This window comes from Diadema antillarum, unplaced genomic scaffold (assembly GCF_040938485.1).
Source record: "Diadema antillarum isolate AM-2024a unplaced genomic scaffold, OU_Dant_1.0 seq00000769_RagTag, whole genome shotgun sequence".
NCBI classification, from domain to species: Eukaryota; Metazoa; Echinodermata; class Echinoidea; order Diadematoida; family Diadematidae; genus Diadema; species Diadema antillarum.
The window spans coordinates 509,797-525,755 of NW_027271659.1; the positions used below are offsets into that span (position 1 = coordinate 509,797).

General features: G+C 40.2%; 1 protein-coding gene across 1 annotated transcript in view; it reads right to left on the minus strand.

The window, feature by feature from the left end:
• Positions 1–5,663: 5,663 nt before the first annotated feature.
• The window catches only part of LOC139738831 (uncharacterized), a 39,227-nt gene continuing 28,931 nt past the window's right edge, over positions 5,664–15,959 (minus strand). The window contains exon 2 of the mRNA XM_071649466.1: positions 5,664–6,721. Coding sequence (XP_071505567.1) covers positions 5,664–6,721 — 1,058 coding nt within the window. The remainder of the gene's footprint in view (positions 6,722–15,959) is intronic.

The following is a 15,959-nucleotide window of genomic DNA, read 5'->3' on the forward strand; positions in this document are numbered from 1 at the left end:
ATAGTGATATCTCCTTATATTTTACGGGGTTTTTTGCGAAATTGTTATATGGTAGGATGTTTTGTGATAAAACTGACCTACACATATGCATCAAAATAATGTGATAACTCGAACATTTTTGAAATCACTGCTCCCAATGGTAAACAGTACCTTTAAGCGGCATCCTTGCTATTTATATCTAACCTGCCGACATGCGATGGCCTATATGAGACCAATCCTTTCAATAAATAATGGTATATACCGCAATCTACGCGACGTTAATCGGTATGATGTCGCATACAGATTCAATATCAATCATTTTGCGTTGGGACGCACAATTTGATCACTCCTTATTAGATATAATGATATCAAGTTATTGTCTCCACATGTTACTGGACTCTGTGGAAATTTTTGATGAGGAATGCGATTCAATTTTATTTGTATGATTAGCGAAGATACCATCACATACTGGCATTACCCTGAGCATGTTGCATGGTGATTATTGTTCCTGGTATATATTGGAGCAAATCCACGTGGATTAAGACTTCTTGAGAACTCTGCACGCTACGGAATTGCAAGCTATTTTGGAGAATGATTTGATCCGATCCGAAACATTTGACTATCTATAAACATGTTTTATTTCCATCACCGATACAGCTGTAATTCGATTAAAGACGAGACCTAATCATTGCAATTAAAGGTCTCTCTCTAAAAGGCAACATGGGTCGGGTGATTTCCCATAGAAACGAGAGCATCGTTTGTCATCAATTTCGTTATGACATTGACCTTTTGAATGAGCTGATATAGTTCTATCATTAATCGTCATTATTAATGTCAACCTCTTGTCGATAGGGAGGTTAATGAAAACATGGCATACACATTGGAAGGAAAATATGAGAAAGCGACGAGTCATCACAAGAGACGTCTTAACCTTGGTGTCCTCTCACGAGACTGACACCCATGAGCCATTCAGCCCACTAGTTCGACTTTAAAAATAGGTCCATGAGTCATGCAGCTCATGAGTTCCACACTAGGCGAATAAGGCCCAGGAGTTCGACACTATGTAAAAACAACCCACGAGTGATTCGACATTACAACACTGGGGGCCTAATTTGTCGGTCTCGTGGGCCTTGTTTGCTTAGTTTCTAACTCAACGGCTGTACATGTGTGACTCATGGGCTGAACTCGAGGACTGTAAAATTCGTGGGTGAAGGTCTCGTGACATGCACCGCGTAGCTCTAATCAGTTTCAAACTTGTTCTTCAAAAACCATACGCTTGTTTTTTTTTTCAGTAGCAATGTCGTCGGAACATTTAAAGGTGTAGCGTGGAAGCAGACATGATGAATAGAATGATGTTTCATAATCTTAAGAATGCAATCAAGGGATTGCTATTTTCCGGGCACGACCGGCGCGCCGTTCGTGCCCGGAAAATAGCAATCCCTTGATTTGAAAACTGCCTGATTTTCAAGAGCTGAGTAACAGCAGGTATTAGGAATGAAATAATGACACTCGGCCGCTCTCCTCCTCGCCGTTCTCGATAGACGTCATCTCCAAAGTAATTGCATTTCATCAAAATGTCATAATATTAAATGTGTGTTTGTGTGCGCGTGTGTGTATGTGTGTATGTGTGTTTGTTTGTGTGTGTGTGTATATGTGCGTGTGCAAAACATGGCAATATTTTAACATCTCATAAGCAGTTCATACATTTTGCACGCTTCACCAATTCCACGTTTCAACGACAGATGGTCACACAGGCAGGCTTCAGAATAACCTTCGTCTAATTGCAGAATTCTTTCAGCTCTATTCAACCAAAAGAATCCGCTGAAAAAAAAAAATTACATAAAGACGTTTCTCTCCATTAGCCCCTTAAAATATAATCTTGTTTCTGTCTTTTTCCCATGAATAAGACCGTGATCTTTAGGCGCCGTAGATTATGAGTCTTCTATACATCTTACTTTTCAGTCCGCCATTCTAATTCTCCTCACTACTTAAAAATATCTGGGTTGTTTGTGTGTTTGTTTTTTCATTCTATTTTGTCGTTCATTATCTTTTACAAGAGCCGAAAGAGAACAACACAACAACAACAACGACAACAACAACAACTACTACTACTACAAACCAAGCAAATCAACAAAAATAAAAAATATATACCCATATAAAGCAGACGCGGATTACTTGAGCATTAAAACACGGAAGAAAGATGATCCACAGCCAACGAGTTATTACAGATTTCACTTCATAAAAACACTTTATTCACAAAGTTGTTTGAAAAAAAGAAGAAGAAAAGACATGTATAAGAAATAAAGCAGTCTTGTTCACCAACAGTAACTGATACGTCGAACATGAAAAACCTGTATTGTGTACATCATGAACACATACGTCAGACATTGTATTCAGTATTTAAAATTCTGATGGAATCATTCAATTGTTATACATTACATCAAACCATATGACACACCGTTAGAATGAACTATACATCAATATGTAGCGAAATGTCAGAGACACACGGAGAAATCTGATATTGGGAATCTTTGGTTTAACTGCTTGGAAAAAAAAAACTCCCTGGGTCTTTAACCTATTTTCAATAACTTCTATAAAGTTGAAATCAGGATAAATTCACAAAATATTTATATTCATCCGCTCTCATCTTAATCATTTTATTCCAACGAATAAATATATAACTCTGACCAAATATATACATTAACGCATTCGCACATGCACTCCGTCAGCTTTATAAGTGTCAGTACGATATCCATGCTGAATATAAGCAACATGTACGATGTACATACACACACAGACACACACGCTCACACAAACAAACAAACACACACACAAACAAAAACGCACACATCCATTATTTGATCATATTATAACCATGGGGCAAGAATTGGAAGCGCGTATTACTTTGTATATGAACACACAGAGTTCGTCATAATAGAAATTACGTTATCAGTTCTCCCCTTCATGGAACATTCGTCAGGCATACAAAAACGAAAATAGGTTTGATATTTGGACTTGACGCTTATTTTACAAATTACTAAAACATGCTAGTTTTCAATTTGTTTCGTGACATCTAGAGACTGCACTTATATTGAAATATCAAATTAAAGACATGAACGTAACATGAAACAAATTTGTATAATTTTTGCCGTTGAAACAGCACAATACCAAAAGGGTTAACTTGAATTCTCAACTCTTACAAGTGTGACGCCTTTTTGTTCATATTTTGTTGTGGTATTATCATTCACTCAGCGTATTACAACTCGATATTAGTTTATCTTGGTTTTTTCCTTGTTATCAAATATACTCTCTATTTTTGTGTTCCCTCTGCCTTCTTTTTTCTTGATTACATCTTCTTTTCGCTGCTGCTTTTTTTTTTGTTTTTTGTCTTTGACAATTTCCTCAAAACCCATGTATGCCACAAAATTTGATAGTGAGCAGTAGTGAGAGGGAAAATCTAAAATTCTTTAAAAACAGAGAAAGCCAAATTGAAATATCCTCGAAGTAATTACTGTCAAAGTCTTAAAAATGAAATTTTGCATGCCATGACATTGCCCAAATGTACTCTCCTTGTTCACAAATTGAATATGTGAAAATGAAAATGAATGCAGTCAGAAACTCCACTCATACAACACAAATTTAACCCCCCCAAAAAACAACAACAAACAAACAAACAAACAAACAAACAACCATCAATGATACATGCAAATGAATGAAATCAGGCATCCCTCGGTGGGTCGTGTCGTTTAGATTGAGAAAAAAAAAAAGAAATTTTGATGAGACAACGATGAATACGTATAAATTATATTATAAACATTAAGCTGCGTTTACACCATGTTCCCAGCGGCCAGGGCAGTCCTATATTTGCCCAAAACGTTGTGCGCCGTGGGTAGATGGGACAATTTGTAATCTCCGCATCCCACCTCCCCCCCCCCCCCCCCCTTCGCATTCTAGTCTTGTTCGATCCAGTCCTAGCCCTGGCAAACATATAGCTATCAGGCGCTGTTCTCACGGCGTCTGGTCAGGCTAGACTATCAATACTTTCAGTCGCGTCCTGCAACGGACAGCCTCCAAGTTTTGTTGCGGCCTATTACATGCCGCCCCATTTTGTTGCGTACACCCCGTTTTATCGCTACATACAAGATTCCTCATTAGCACCGGGACTGCCGTGGCAAATTTTGTGACAGTTTAAAAATCTGACAAGGCATCCACGGCAGTCATGGCCTGTCGCGTTTGCCTGTCCTGTCTCACCGCCTTGTTTCAAGTCCATCCCGTTTTGTCCACGGTGGCCTGAAACTGGGCTGCCGTGGTTGCCGTGAACATGATGTAAACGCAGCTTTATGGACGGGTACAGCTCGTTATTCCGAAGGTTCGTTATTCCGAAGGCTCTTCAGTCCGGAGATTCGTTATTCCGAAGGTTCGTTTTTTTCATTTTCGGATTAACAAATCTTCGGAAAAACGAACCTTCGGAATAACGCCACAAATGTTTGGATTAACGAACACTTTTTCATTTCGGATTAACGAACCTCTAGGTATAGGGAATTTGTGTGTTTCGGATTAACGAACCTTCGGAATAACGAACCTTCGGAATATCGAACCTTCGGAATAACGAACAGCACCCTTATGGACTATAGCATCAGTATCACGAAGAGTCTCTTATTGATGAGGTAAGTGTATATACTCCGATAATTTGTTGAATGTTAACTTTCTACGAGGCACTTGTTCGTTTACCACGAATTTAACACGTCTGTCTAGATTACCCCAACCAGTCAAACACAGAGGTATGGCATCACAGTATATTTCAATATAATTTTACTTGTGCTTTTGTTCATATCGAATTGATAGCTCTGAAACTGGACCGACAAATAGTCAATAACGTGTGTATATAGAAGAATGATTCAAAAAGGTACGAGAAGAGAACGCTGATGGCATTTAGCCATAGCAGCACACCCTTGATTTTTCATTACTCTGCCAATGTGTCCGAGGCACCTGCTAATTAAAAAGGGTAACACATTAAAAGAAATAGAATGGGGGGGGGGGGTGATTGAAAGAAGCGGGTTGGGTTGGTGACTTCCCATTCAGCAATTGTCATTTTCCTTTTATCCGTTTGTAGGCTCCTGCGTAAATCATAAGTAGGGAGTTTTCGCTACACAACGGGAAGACCGAGAATACGCGGAAGCAATCAGCTGTGATAGTCCCCGTATTCAGACTCCCGTCCCCGTACTCAGACTCCCGTCCCCATATCTGAGCAGTTTCGCTTTCCTGTACAGGACGGAGGCGTGGGGACAAGATCGCTGATTGGCTGGCTGGCTGACTGGCTCACTCGCTGCCCAGCATCGGGACCGAACGCTATTTTGGCTGAATACCGTACTCGATTTCCCCAGGACGGGACGTTTCTGGGATTTGATCATGCGCAGAAGCAAATTTTGCACACGATACGCTAAAATCCTTGCCGCGTCGTGCTTGCGAAAACTCCCTACTGCTGCTTTTTTCCGAACAACTGCCGAATGACAGGCCGAAAGCATGGGGTGGGTCGGTCATCATTGTCAGTGTTGACAACAATGCCCTGCTTCTGCTAATTATCGCCGTCCTGGAGAAATCGTGACTCAGGAATGTGCCGAAGTGAATCGATCAATATGATTGCAAAATATGTAACTTCTCTATCATTTGTGAGGCAGGATGTGTTATCCGATCGAGCCCATCGTAGATGTGTTGAGATGTATGCCCGTTGCCTGGTTATTGCTACCAGACTCCTTACTCTTCCTCCAACCACATAGGATGTTTTTGTAGCCTGCACGGAAACGCTTGTTCATGACTCCGTAGATGATTGGGTTACAGCAGCTGTTAAGGTACCCTAGGAGCAGTGAACCCATGTCGACGGGGCGTGGCACCGCGTCGTCTTCTTCGGAAAAGACACTCCAGAACATGGTGATACAGAAAGGAAGCCAACAGATAATAAACACAAAGATGACGACGAGAAAGGACTTTGTTAGTTTAAGTTCCTCTTCTTTCCGCCGCCTCTCTGATTCCGAGCGATTCTTCTTTCGCGTTTTAGGTCTTGTGAGTGCCGATCGCTCATTTGGAGAAACACACCTACCTTTCCCGCCATCTTTCCGCGCATTATTACTGTTTCTGTCTTCATCGTCCGAAGCGATCGTCCCTTTGGATCCTTTGCGCGGGACAATCCACTTAATTTCCCGCGTTGGACCACTCCCTGAATTTAACTGCTTCTCTGGAGTACTTTCCGCACTTTCACGCACGGCGTCCTGCACACTTTTGGGCTCCGACGTGTCAGGTGCGTCGAATTGACCACTCCCTGACAGATCATTGCGCGCCATGGCGATGGTCTGCGCGCGGAGAAGCTCATTGAGCTGGGAGCGAAGTTTTTCCCGCGCGTCGCTTGCTGGCATCTGATTCGACTCCTGTGAAGACTTCCGAGGTGGGGTCCCGTTGGCCGCGAAGGACGGCGCCGGGCTTTCCAGCGGCTTCGGTCGCTTTTGCATGGAAGCTGGGTTACTGGCGACGCGCTTTCGACTCTGACGCACAACACGGAGAATGTTGACGTAGCAAAACGTCATCACCGAGCACGGACCGCCGAAACAGACTCCTACCATGAAGAAGGTGTAGTAAATGTTAGTCCTCCAGCTACAGAAGCAGAAGGACTGGTTGGGAAGGAAACCATATTCGCCCCAGCCTCTTGTGAGCGGGGGGAGTCCAAGGAGAGCCGCAAGACACCAAACACCTGAAGGCAGAGAAAGACAAAGAGAGAAAAAAGGATAGTCTTTTTATATTTCTATCATCATCATCATTATGGTTTTGCAAGGTCATTTTATACAGTTTAAAGGGAGACGCACGATAAGGAACAAAATCTTGGCACTTTTGCACGTAAGACACAGATTGAATCCTAGTCGCTATATTATCTTATTACATGACTTTGCTTAAAATGTTGGTGTTCAATATACCCTCTTCTGCATCTCTTCTCCCCCCCCCCCGCTCCTCTCTCTCTCTCTCTCTCTCTCTCTCTCTCTCTTTCTGTCCCTCTCTTTCTCTTGACAGCTTCCGGTACCACCCCGTTGTCTCTTGACAGTATATAAATACGTATTATTGCGTTGATATCATTACGCTCTTATTTCACTTTAATATCGACTGTGAACTCATGCCAACTACGCACTATATGTACTTAAACATGACAGTGTTGCAGTGATGAGTTCAACGAATATCGATAAATTCACTCAATCCACATGTATATTTGGGTGAACTCGTCCTTTAAAGGGAAAGTAGAGTATTGGTGGAGATGTGAATTAGGCTTTTAAGTGTTTGCGAGATCCCAAGAAACTACTTGTGAAATGATACAGAACATACCGTTCTAAGAGGAATTCAAAGTTTATTAGATGAAAATCGGTTTTGAAATGCCTGAGACATCCAAAAAACAAAATAAGAGTAGGATTGCTCTGTTTTGGATATCTCAGCCATTTCAAAACCAATTTTCATCAAATAAACGTTGAATTCCTTTTGGAATTATAATATGCTCTTTCGTATTTAATGAGAGGTTTCTCATTATATCGCCAAAAACTGTTAGAAACCTAAAGTTAGGTGAGGGAGAAAAGTTTGCGGTGACACCATAAAACGCAAACCTTTCTCCCTCATTTACTAGTACTTCACCATGCAAACCTTCATGCAACTAAAGTTAGGTCTTGACCAAAACCATACGATCCCTTTAAGACCTTCCAATTAAGCCCTTTTTACACTTGTGTGTCTTAACCCCGGACTTTCTCTGACCCAGGACTATTGTTAGTCCCGTACCAATTTTTTTCAGCTTTTTACACTGGCCAATTAGTCCCATACTATCTCTTGTCCGGGGCTAAGGAGAAAACTGACTTTATACACTCGTATTTCTTAGCCCCGGACTTTCCAAACCACATGAATCTTCATGATTACGCTGTGCACTGTACACGTACACGCACGCGACGGCAGCCCTTGATTACCTCGTTTCTGATTGGTCAGTGGGGGTCGGACTTCGTCTCCGTCGCTTAGCCCCGGATTATTTTTTCGTTCTGTTTACACTCACTTGCTTGGCACCGCAATTGCGGTGCTAACCCTGCTATTTTGCAGGGCCAGAAAGTACCGGACTATCGGTGGGGCTAGCCCACTTTGGCAAAAACGAGTGTAAACAGAAAGTGGGCTAAGGATAGTCCCGTACCAACGGTGGGGCTAAGGCCCCCCTTAGCCCCACCGTTGCTTGGTACGGGACTAAGCAAAAATTTACAAGTGTAAAAAGCCCTTTAGAGATTGAAAGAGCAAACAACAGACGAGTTCCGTGTGTTCCTGTTGGTCAGGTACACTGGTCATTTTGACGGCCGGGTCAAAATAATAGGAAGCGATTTACGACTATTATCGCCCTGTGTTGTGATGTTGCAAAATTTCAATGTTACGCTGCTTGACAGAACTACATGTACATTAATGGGCGTACGTATATCAAGAGCTATGTGCACTGCACAAGCTGTTATTTTCGTGAACAGATATTTTCGAGAATGAGGAGGTGGATCGAGGACATTTTCGCAAGATGCTATTTTTGTGTTTTCGACACTTCGGCTATCATAAGTGCATTATTGCCTAGGTCAGTTTGAGATATTCTTGCGCGTGGCTAAAATTCGCCGTCCAATAGTGATTCGCAAAATTCGCGAAAATGAAACCCTTGCGAAAATAACAGTTTATACAGTATAACCATGTCAAGTAGCGCGGTTATGGGGTTCAGCATAATATCTAGCCAAGACGTAGACATCGTCTCCCTATCTGTCCATCAAATCTATCCTCTCTGCTTGAGCGAGAGCATGTGCTATAAAGACTGAGCTGCTGAACAATATACGACACACATCAACAGCAACCAGTCACAACAGCCAGCACTGCGAGCCATCAATCCGCCTGGTGATTTAATCAAGATCAAATTATGCAGATTCTGGTGCAAATCTCATGTCACTTAGGCGTAACTGTGGTTTAGACAACTGCAATACTTTCCATTAAAAAGGCATGATGAGATGTTAAGGAATACACACTTCATTACCGTCATTCATCTCAAAGATAAAATCCAGTTAAGGATGTAAATGCGCAAGTCATTAATGGGAGGCATGTGGGACATTGAGGTGAGGATTCAGGTTTATAATATTTTTTCTTTTGGTGAGATAATGAGAAACCTCTTATGAAATATAAAAGAGTATGTAATTTCAAGAAGGATTCAACGTTTATTTGATAAGAATTGGTCTTGAAATGGCTGAGATATCAAAAAAAAAAGAGAAGTGATCCTAATAAAATTAACAGGGCTCGACTTTTATTAGGATCTCTTTGTTTTACCTTGTTTTTTTTTATAGATATCTGAGTCATTTCAAAACCGATTTTCATCGAATAAACTTTTGAATCCCCTTGGAATGTATGTTCTTTAACATTTCATAGAGTGATTTCTGAATATCTTGATAAACGTTATACACGCTGAATCCTCATCTCAACCCGTATTTCACAGTCTCTTTAACTTGATCACCTCGCGATTGATCACGCTCGCGATTTCTGTATTATCTCCTGAACTTCCTTGTACACATTTGGTATCTCTGCTATTGTACACTGCATCTGACTTGTACCTCGCTCGGGTGATCACGCAACACTCAAGAAGTCTGTGCCGCGGACATTGTTTTCATTGTTTTCTTTTTCTTTTTCTTTTTACTTTTTGGCGTTTATATTTCTCCAATTCAGAAATTGTCATTCCTTTAATTACATACCCAAGTAAGAAATAATCTCACATCCGCATCTGGGAATCTACACCCTACAAGCAATGCTTCTATGTAGATTCCTCATATTTCACATGTTTTATTGTCTTATAAGCTGTACGTGACAATTCATCCAGGCTTTTGTATTGTGATGTTTATGTTTTATGTATTTGTCGAAATGTGGAATATGGAACAATAAAAAAAAACAAACAAACAAACAAACCTCGCGTTGTCATTATTGACGAATGAATATGATCAATTACATCGTTTCCCGAAACTAATACATGAAACTCTGGAATGTCTCTTTTTATTATTGGACGCAAGATTTAGACGATTAATACCTACCACTGCGCTAGTATTATCATAACAATTCTATTCATTGAGGGCAAACACCTTGCGTTGTCATTATTGATAAATGTATATGACCAAATAAATCGTTTCCTGAAACTAATACTTGAAACGCTGGAATGTCTCTTTTTGTTATTGGACGCGAGATTAGAAGAAATACCTACCACTGTACTAGTATTATCATTACAATTCTATTCATTGAGGGCAAACTTAAAGTGTGAGGGCCTTTTGTTTCTAATTTTAGAGTGGAAAGTGAAAGTTCGAAAGTTTAAAGGTTTTCCTTCTCTAAGTAAATGGATTGAATGGAAAATAGGCCTATCATAAATAATTGCTTCACTTCGGTGAAATCCACAACTTCGCTTTGGTTAATTTTAAGTCTGTAGTAATTTGTTTTGCTTCCCTCATTTGCACTGCCGAAGAAATAGAATGGGAGAGAGAGAGAGAGAGAGAGAGAGAGAGAGAGAGAGAGAGGGGGGGGGGTAGAAAAGAAGTATTCAGATTAATCACACTTGAACATTGGTCCGGATGCTGTCTTCACGTTATCAGCTTGTAAGAGATTTGGTCTTCGTTCTAGGATGACCACTATTAGGATGAATATTATTGACTACATGGGATACCCAGTCGGAAGTATCGGTTTCAGAGAGAGAGGGGGAGCGATAGAGAGAGGGAGAAAATACATTGTTATCAATCTCTCTGTTATGTGAAGAGAGTAAACAGGTATATATCATGAATGGGGAACGGCGAAACTGTATACAATATAAATGGTATTAGTCTGAGTGTATATCCTCTTCACGCTACAACGTGCATGGGCATGCCTTTTTCACTTTAAGCTTTATTAGTAACATCCCATAATCTGCGGTATTTCCCTTTCATTTCACGCTTATTGTGAGTCTTAGAAAATCCACTGAAAGTGTACGTAAATGGATGAATATAATAGAGCTGTATAAATGTTTATATAATATATATTCACACAATAAAGTACACACACACACACACACACACACACATATATATATATATATATATATATATATATATATATATTGTTTGCATATTGAGCAGTTTATTGACACAGTATCAATAAGATCGACACAGTCCAATAGGAAATAAAGATTTATGACACTCTGTGATAAATCTGACGGAGACAAAAGCCAATGGAAGTTCGAAGCTTGTTGATCCCATCAGATTCCACATAGTCGAACAGCATGCAGTTATAGTTCTATCTGACACACACACACAAAAGGAAATGACATGAAAAATAAACATAAGCAGAGAGAGAAAGAGAGAAATAATATACCTATATTGCCTATGTCGGTGTTGATCTGACATGAAACCCGACATTAATGCGAGCATTAACATCAGACGGGCATATAGTGGAGGATATTGATACTTCCACTTTGAGCGAATCATGTGAATTTATAGTTAATGTTCCCTTAATATACCAGCAGCTTAAACGGAGATAACAGTGCCCCGTAATAAATCACGCAAGTCTGGCCCATTGTCGCCTGTAATACTACGTTTTAAGTTCAACGTATTGCAGAGTGCACTTTAGTATATAACCCAATTAATCATGTTGTCACCTATATCTGCTTACAGTTGCAAAATGCCCCATAAAACGTGGCTAGGAACAACACTTCCTTTGCTCTCATTTGTCTTTTTGTCTTTTGCCTCCCAGTAAAATGATACAACAGAAGTAACTGATATCACATTTCCTTACAGAGTTGTAGCACGCAAGAATCGTAAAAAAATATCTATGTCGAAGAAGCTGGTAGAAAATGAGTGGGGGCGGGTTAACTATCGCCCAAAGAATTATGATACTAATAAAAGTTCATTTTCAAACATCCGACGCTGTCAGAGAACTATACACATGTTTTGAAACTGACAGACTGGTTCGCGTCCTCTGTAAAATGACACATCACACTCATTATTTTCATTGATTCTCACAGGAAGGATGTTAGAAGCCCATAGTGTGATAGTCTCCCCCGAAGCGGCCCAGTATCGGGGAGGATATCCGCCCGACTGACCTACTGTGAGAACCAGCATAACACGGGCAAATGACAAGCATGGTAGCAGAGTATTACAAGGGTCCCTTATATAAACAAGAATCAATTACCACTCCATGTGCGCGTTGATACTATATCAAGCAGGCGCGCCGGAAGCAGTTTTGGATTGGGGGGGCAAACATTGGAGGGGGCTCAAGATTAGACCATGCATATGTTAAACAATACACACACACACACACACACACACACACACACGCACACACATCTATTATATATATATATATATATATATATATATATATATATATACATATATATATATATATATATATATATATATATATATGTAAAGTGGCGTACGGTGGGTCGAAACATGGGGGGAACCATAAAGTAATTTTGACGTTCTGTATGCTTGTGCGTGTGTGTGTGAGCAATAATGGGACTACAATACATTACGGAATGTGATACATTCAACAACGCAGTCATTGAGGAACATTGTAAGTTTTCCTTACATGGATTATGGAATGACGGTGTGAAACGATCGACAAATTGTATACTGTCAGCAACATAAGGTGAATGGCATAACAATAAAATGCGAGCGAGCGAAGCGAGCGAGCTTGAAAATTTTGATATTCTACAGTTCCAAAACTGGAGTTTTAATTGTAGCTATATATTTCGCTTTGGAAATAAATGGGGGCGCATCGGGCGCAACTGCTGGCAATTATTGGCAGCAACATTAGGAGAATGGCATAACGATTCAATGCGAGCGAGCGAAGCGAGCAAGCTTGAAAATGTTGACATTCTACAGTCCCAAACTGGGGTTTGTAGCTACATCTTTCACTTTGGAAATTAATGGGGCGGCGCATCGGGCGCAACTGCTGGCAATTGCTGGCAGCAACATTAGGAGAATGGCATAACGATTCAATGCGAGCGAGCAAAGTTAGCGAGCTTGAGAATTTTGACATTTTACAGTCCAAAAACTCCCGTTTGTAGCTATATCTTTCGCTTTGGAAATTAAGGGGGGGCATCGGGCGCAACTGCTGGCAATTACTGGCAGCAACGTTAGGAGAGTGGCATAACGATTCAATGCGAGCGAGCGAAGCGAGCGTGCTTGAAAATTTTGACATGTTACAGTCCAAAAACTCCCGTTTGTAACTATACCTTTCGCTTTGGAAATTAAGGGGGGGGGGGCATCGGGCGCAACTGCTGGCAATTACTGGCAGCAACATTAGGAGAGTGGCATAACGATTCAATGCGAGCGAGCGAAGCCAGCGAGCTTGAAAATTTCGACATTTTACACTCCCCAAACTCCCGTTTGTAGCTATATTTATCTTTCGCTTTGGAAATTAAGGGGTGGGGGCATCGGGCGCAACTACTGGCAATTACTGTCAGCAACATTAGGAGAATGGCATAACGATTCAACGCGAGCGAGCAAAGCGAGCGAGCTTGAAAATTTTGGCATTCTAGAGTCCAACAACTGCCGTCGTAGCTATGTTTTTCGCTTTAGAAATTAAGGGGGAGGCGCACCGGGCTCAACTGCTGGATGCGAGCGAGCGAAGCGAGCGAGCTCGAAAATTTTGACATTTTACAGTCCAAAAGCTGCCGTTTGTAGCCATATTTTTTCCCTTTTATTCATATGTATACATATTTACTTTATTTTCTTTGTTTATTCATTTATTTCTATTATTATTATTATTATCATTATTATTTTTTTTTTTTGGGGGGGGGGCTTTTTGGGGGGGCAAAAATGCGTTTTGCCCCCCCACTTTTTGGATTGGGGGGGCGGCCGCCCCCCCTGCCCCCCCACTTCCGGCGCCTATGATATCAAGAATGATGTTAAACAGAGCAGTTAGTAGTTCTTTTTAATTGCACATTTGATGTGCAGGAGAGGAGAAATCTTTGGACTTTTTTGTGTGTTCAACATTATTTGCGAAATAGTAATATTTGTCCGTATCGCAAGTGCATATTGACAGTATTTTAAACCAGGGGGGTATTCAACTCTTCAATTTGGGTTTACCTCTGTCTCCTTTTTTAACAACACGGGGTTTTTTTTTTCAGTCAATTCATCAACTCACTACCCTGCTTTAGAAAGTAAGCTCAATATAATCGTTTGCATACTCTATTTGATGTGAAGGACAAAATACTCTTCTTCTTTAATGCAAATGAATGATATCGGAATAATAAGTGAATCGAAGGGAGACATGATATCACGGCATTTGATTTGTCTTTGTTACGATTGTTCTCGATACGGATCGTTTTTTAGCAAATTATTGTGAAACTTTGGAATTCCATAAAATTTTTCTATTCTTTAAGATTTTTCAATCATCTGATCATTTACCCTTTCAAATGCATACGTTGAGTCAACTTGAACTTTGCGTGAGCAACTGGTTTGAAGTCTTCAATATAACACCAATGTCTGCCTGCCACATCTACCCGTTTATTCAACATGTTTTTATCAGCTATAGATAGAAGGACGCAGACTGAATAATACACGAAGAAGTAGAACCTCGAATGGCTATACTGTAAAAACATCGGTGTTAGATTTAACACCATGGATGTTAAATCTAACACCGATCAAGTTTCAATAGAGGACCACACCCACAGGTGTAGAAAATGTATTGTGATGGTGTTAAAAAGTGTTCACCTGGCACTTCGTGGTGTTAATTTGACACTGTGGCTGGTGATATTTTTGACACTGCGCTAGAGTTATTTCAATAATGACACCGCATGGTGTTGATTTGATATTGGTGGTGTTAATTTCAATGGTATAACACCCGTCCAGCTTCAATAGGAGACCACACCAACTGGTGTTACTATGGTGTAAATGTGTTTACACATTTTTTTTTCAAAAATCAAGTACTTTATCGGAAGATTCTTTATCGTCTTGTTGAAGCTCAAAATTAACAAGAAGTGCAGTAACTAAGAAACTATTCAAAAAACAATTTTATATTTTGAAATGACACCGGAGGTGTTAATCTAACACCATAAATGAGCACCGGAAATTTAACACCAGCTCGGTGTTTCCTATTTAACACCGGACTTTTTGCAGTGTATATAAACAGGCCATGGATTTAGTCCCCTGCCTATCCGTAGTGAGATTGGATTTAACAAACAAACAAAGAAACAACACAGCAGAAAGCGCGGGAAAGCGAATACATTGAATGTGTGTCCGTGCATATAACTGGATTTGATTTAAATTTCCCTGTATATGAATACGTGCATGATTGATAAATATCAGAACAGGACGGTGACATTCAATTGAGATCGGACTCTACTTTAGAACGATAAAGAATCATACATTTTGTCATCTGTTCTTCAATGAGTATATATTCCCTATCGCCACAGTCACAATCACATATAAATCATACTTAAAGGACAAGTTCACCTGCATAAACATGTGGAATGATTGAATACAGTAATATCATTAGAACACATCAGTGAAAGTTTGGGGAAAATCGGACAATCCATTCACAAGTTATGAATTTTTAAAGTGTCTGCGCAGTCACTGCTGGATGAGAAGACTACTACAGTGTATGATGTCACATGCGTACAACGATATGAGGAAAAAAAATATAAAGAGAATTTCACAAATATGTATTTCTTGAAAAAAAGTGCACATTTCCTGGACTTGTCGCTGATATGTTAAGGGTTACATTATTCCCCTTGCCTTCTCAAAGAGGCAAGTCAAGCGTCCTTTTAGTATGCGAGAAAAGTGAAAATATGCTGAATTTTCTTTATGCTTTCTCTATACTATCGTTGTACACATATGACGTCACAGGCTGTAGTAGACTTCTCACCCAGCAGTGACTGAACAGACACTTCAAAAATTCATAACTTTTTAACAGGTTGTCCAATTTTTCTCAAACTCTCACTG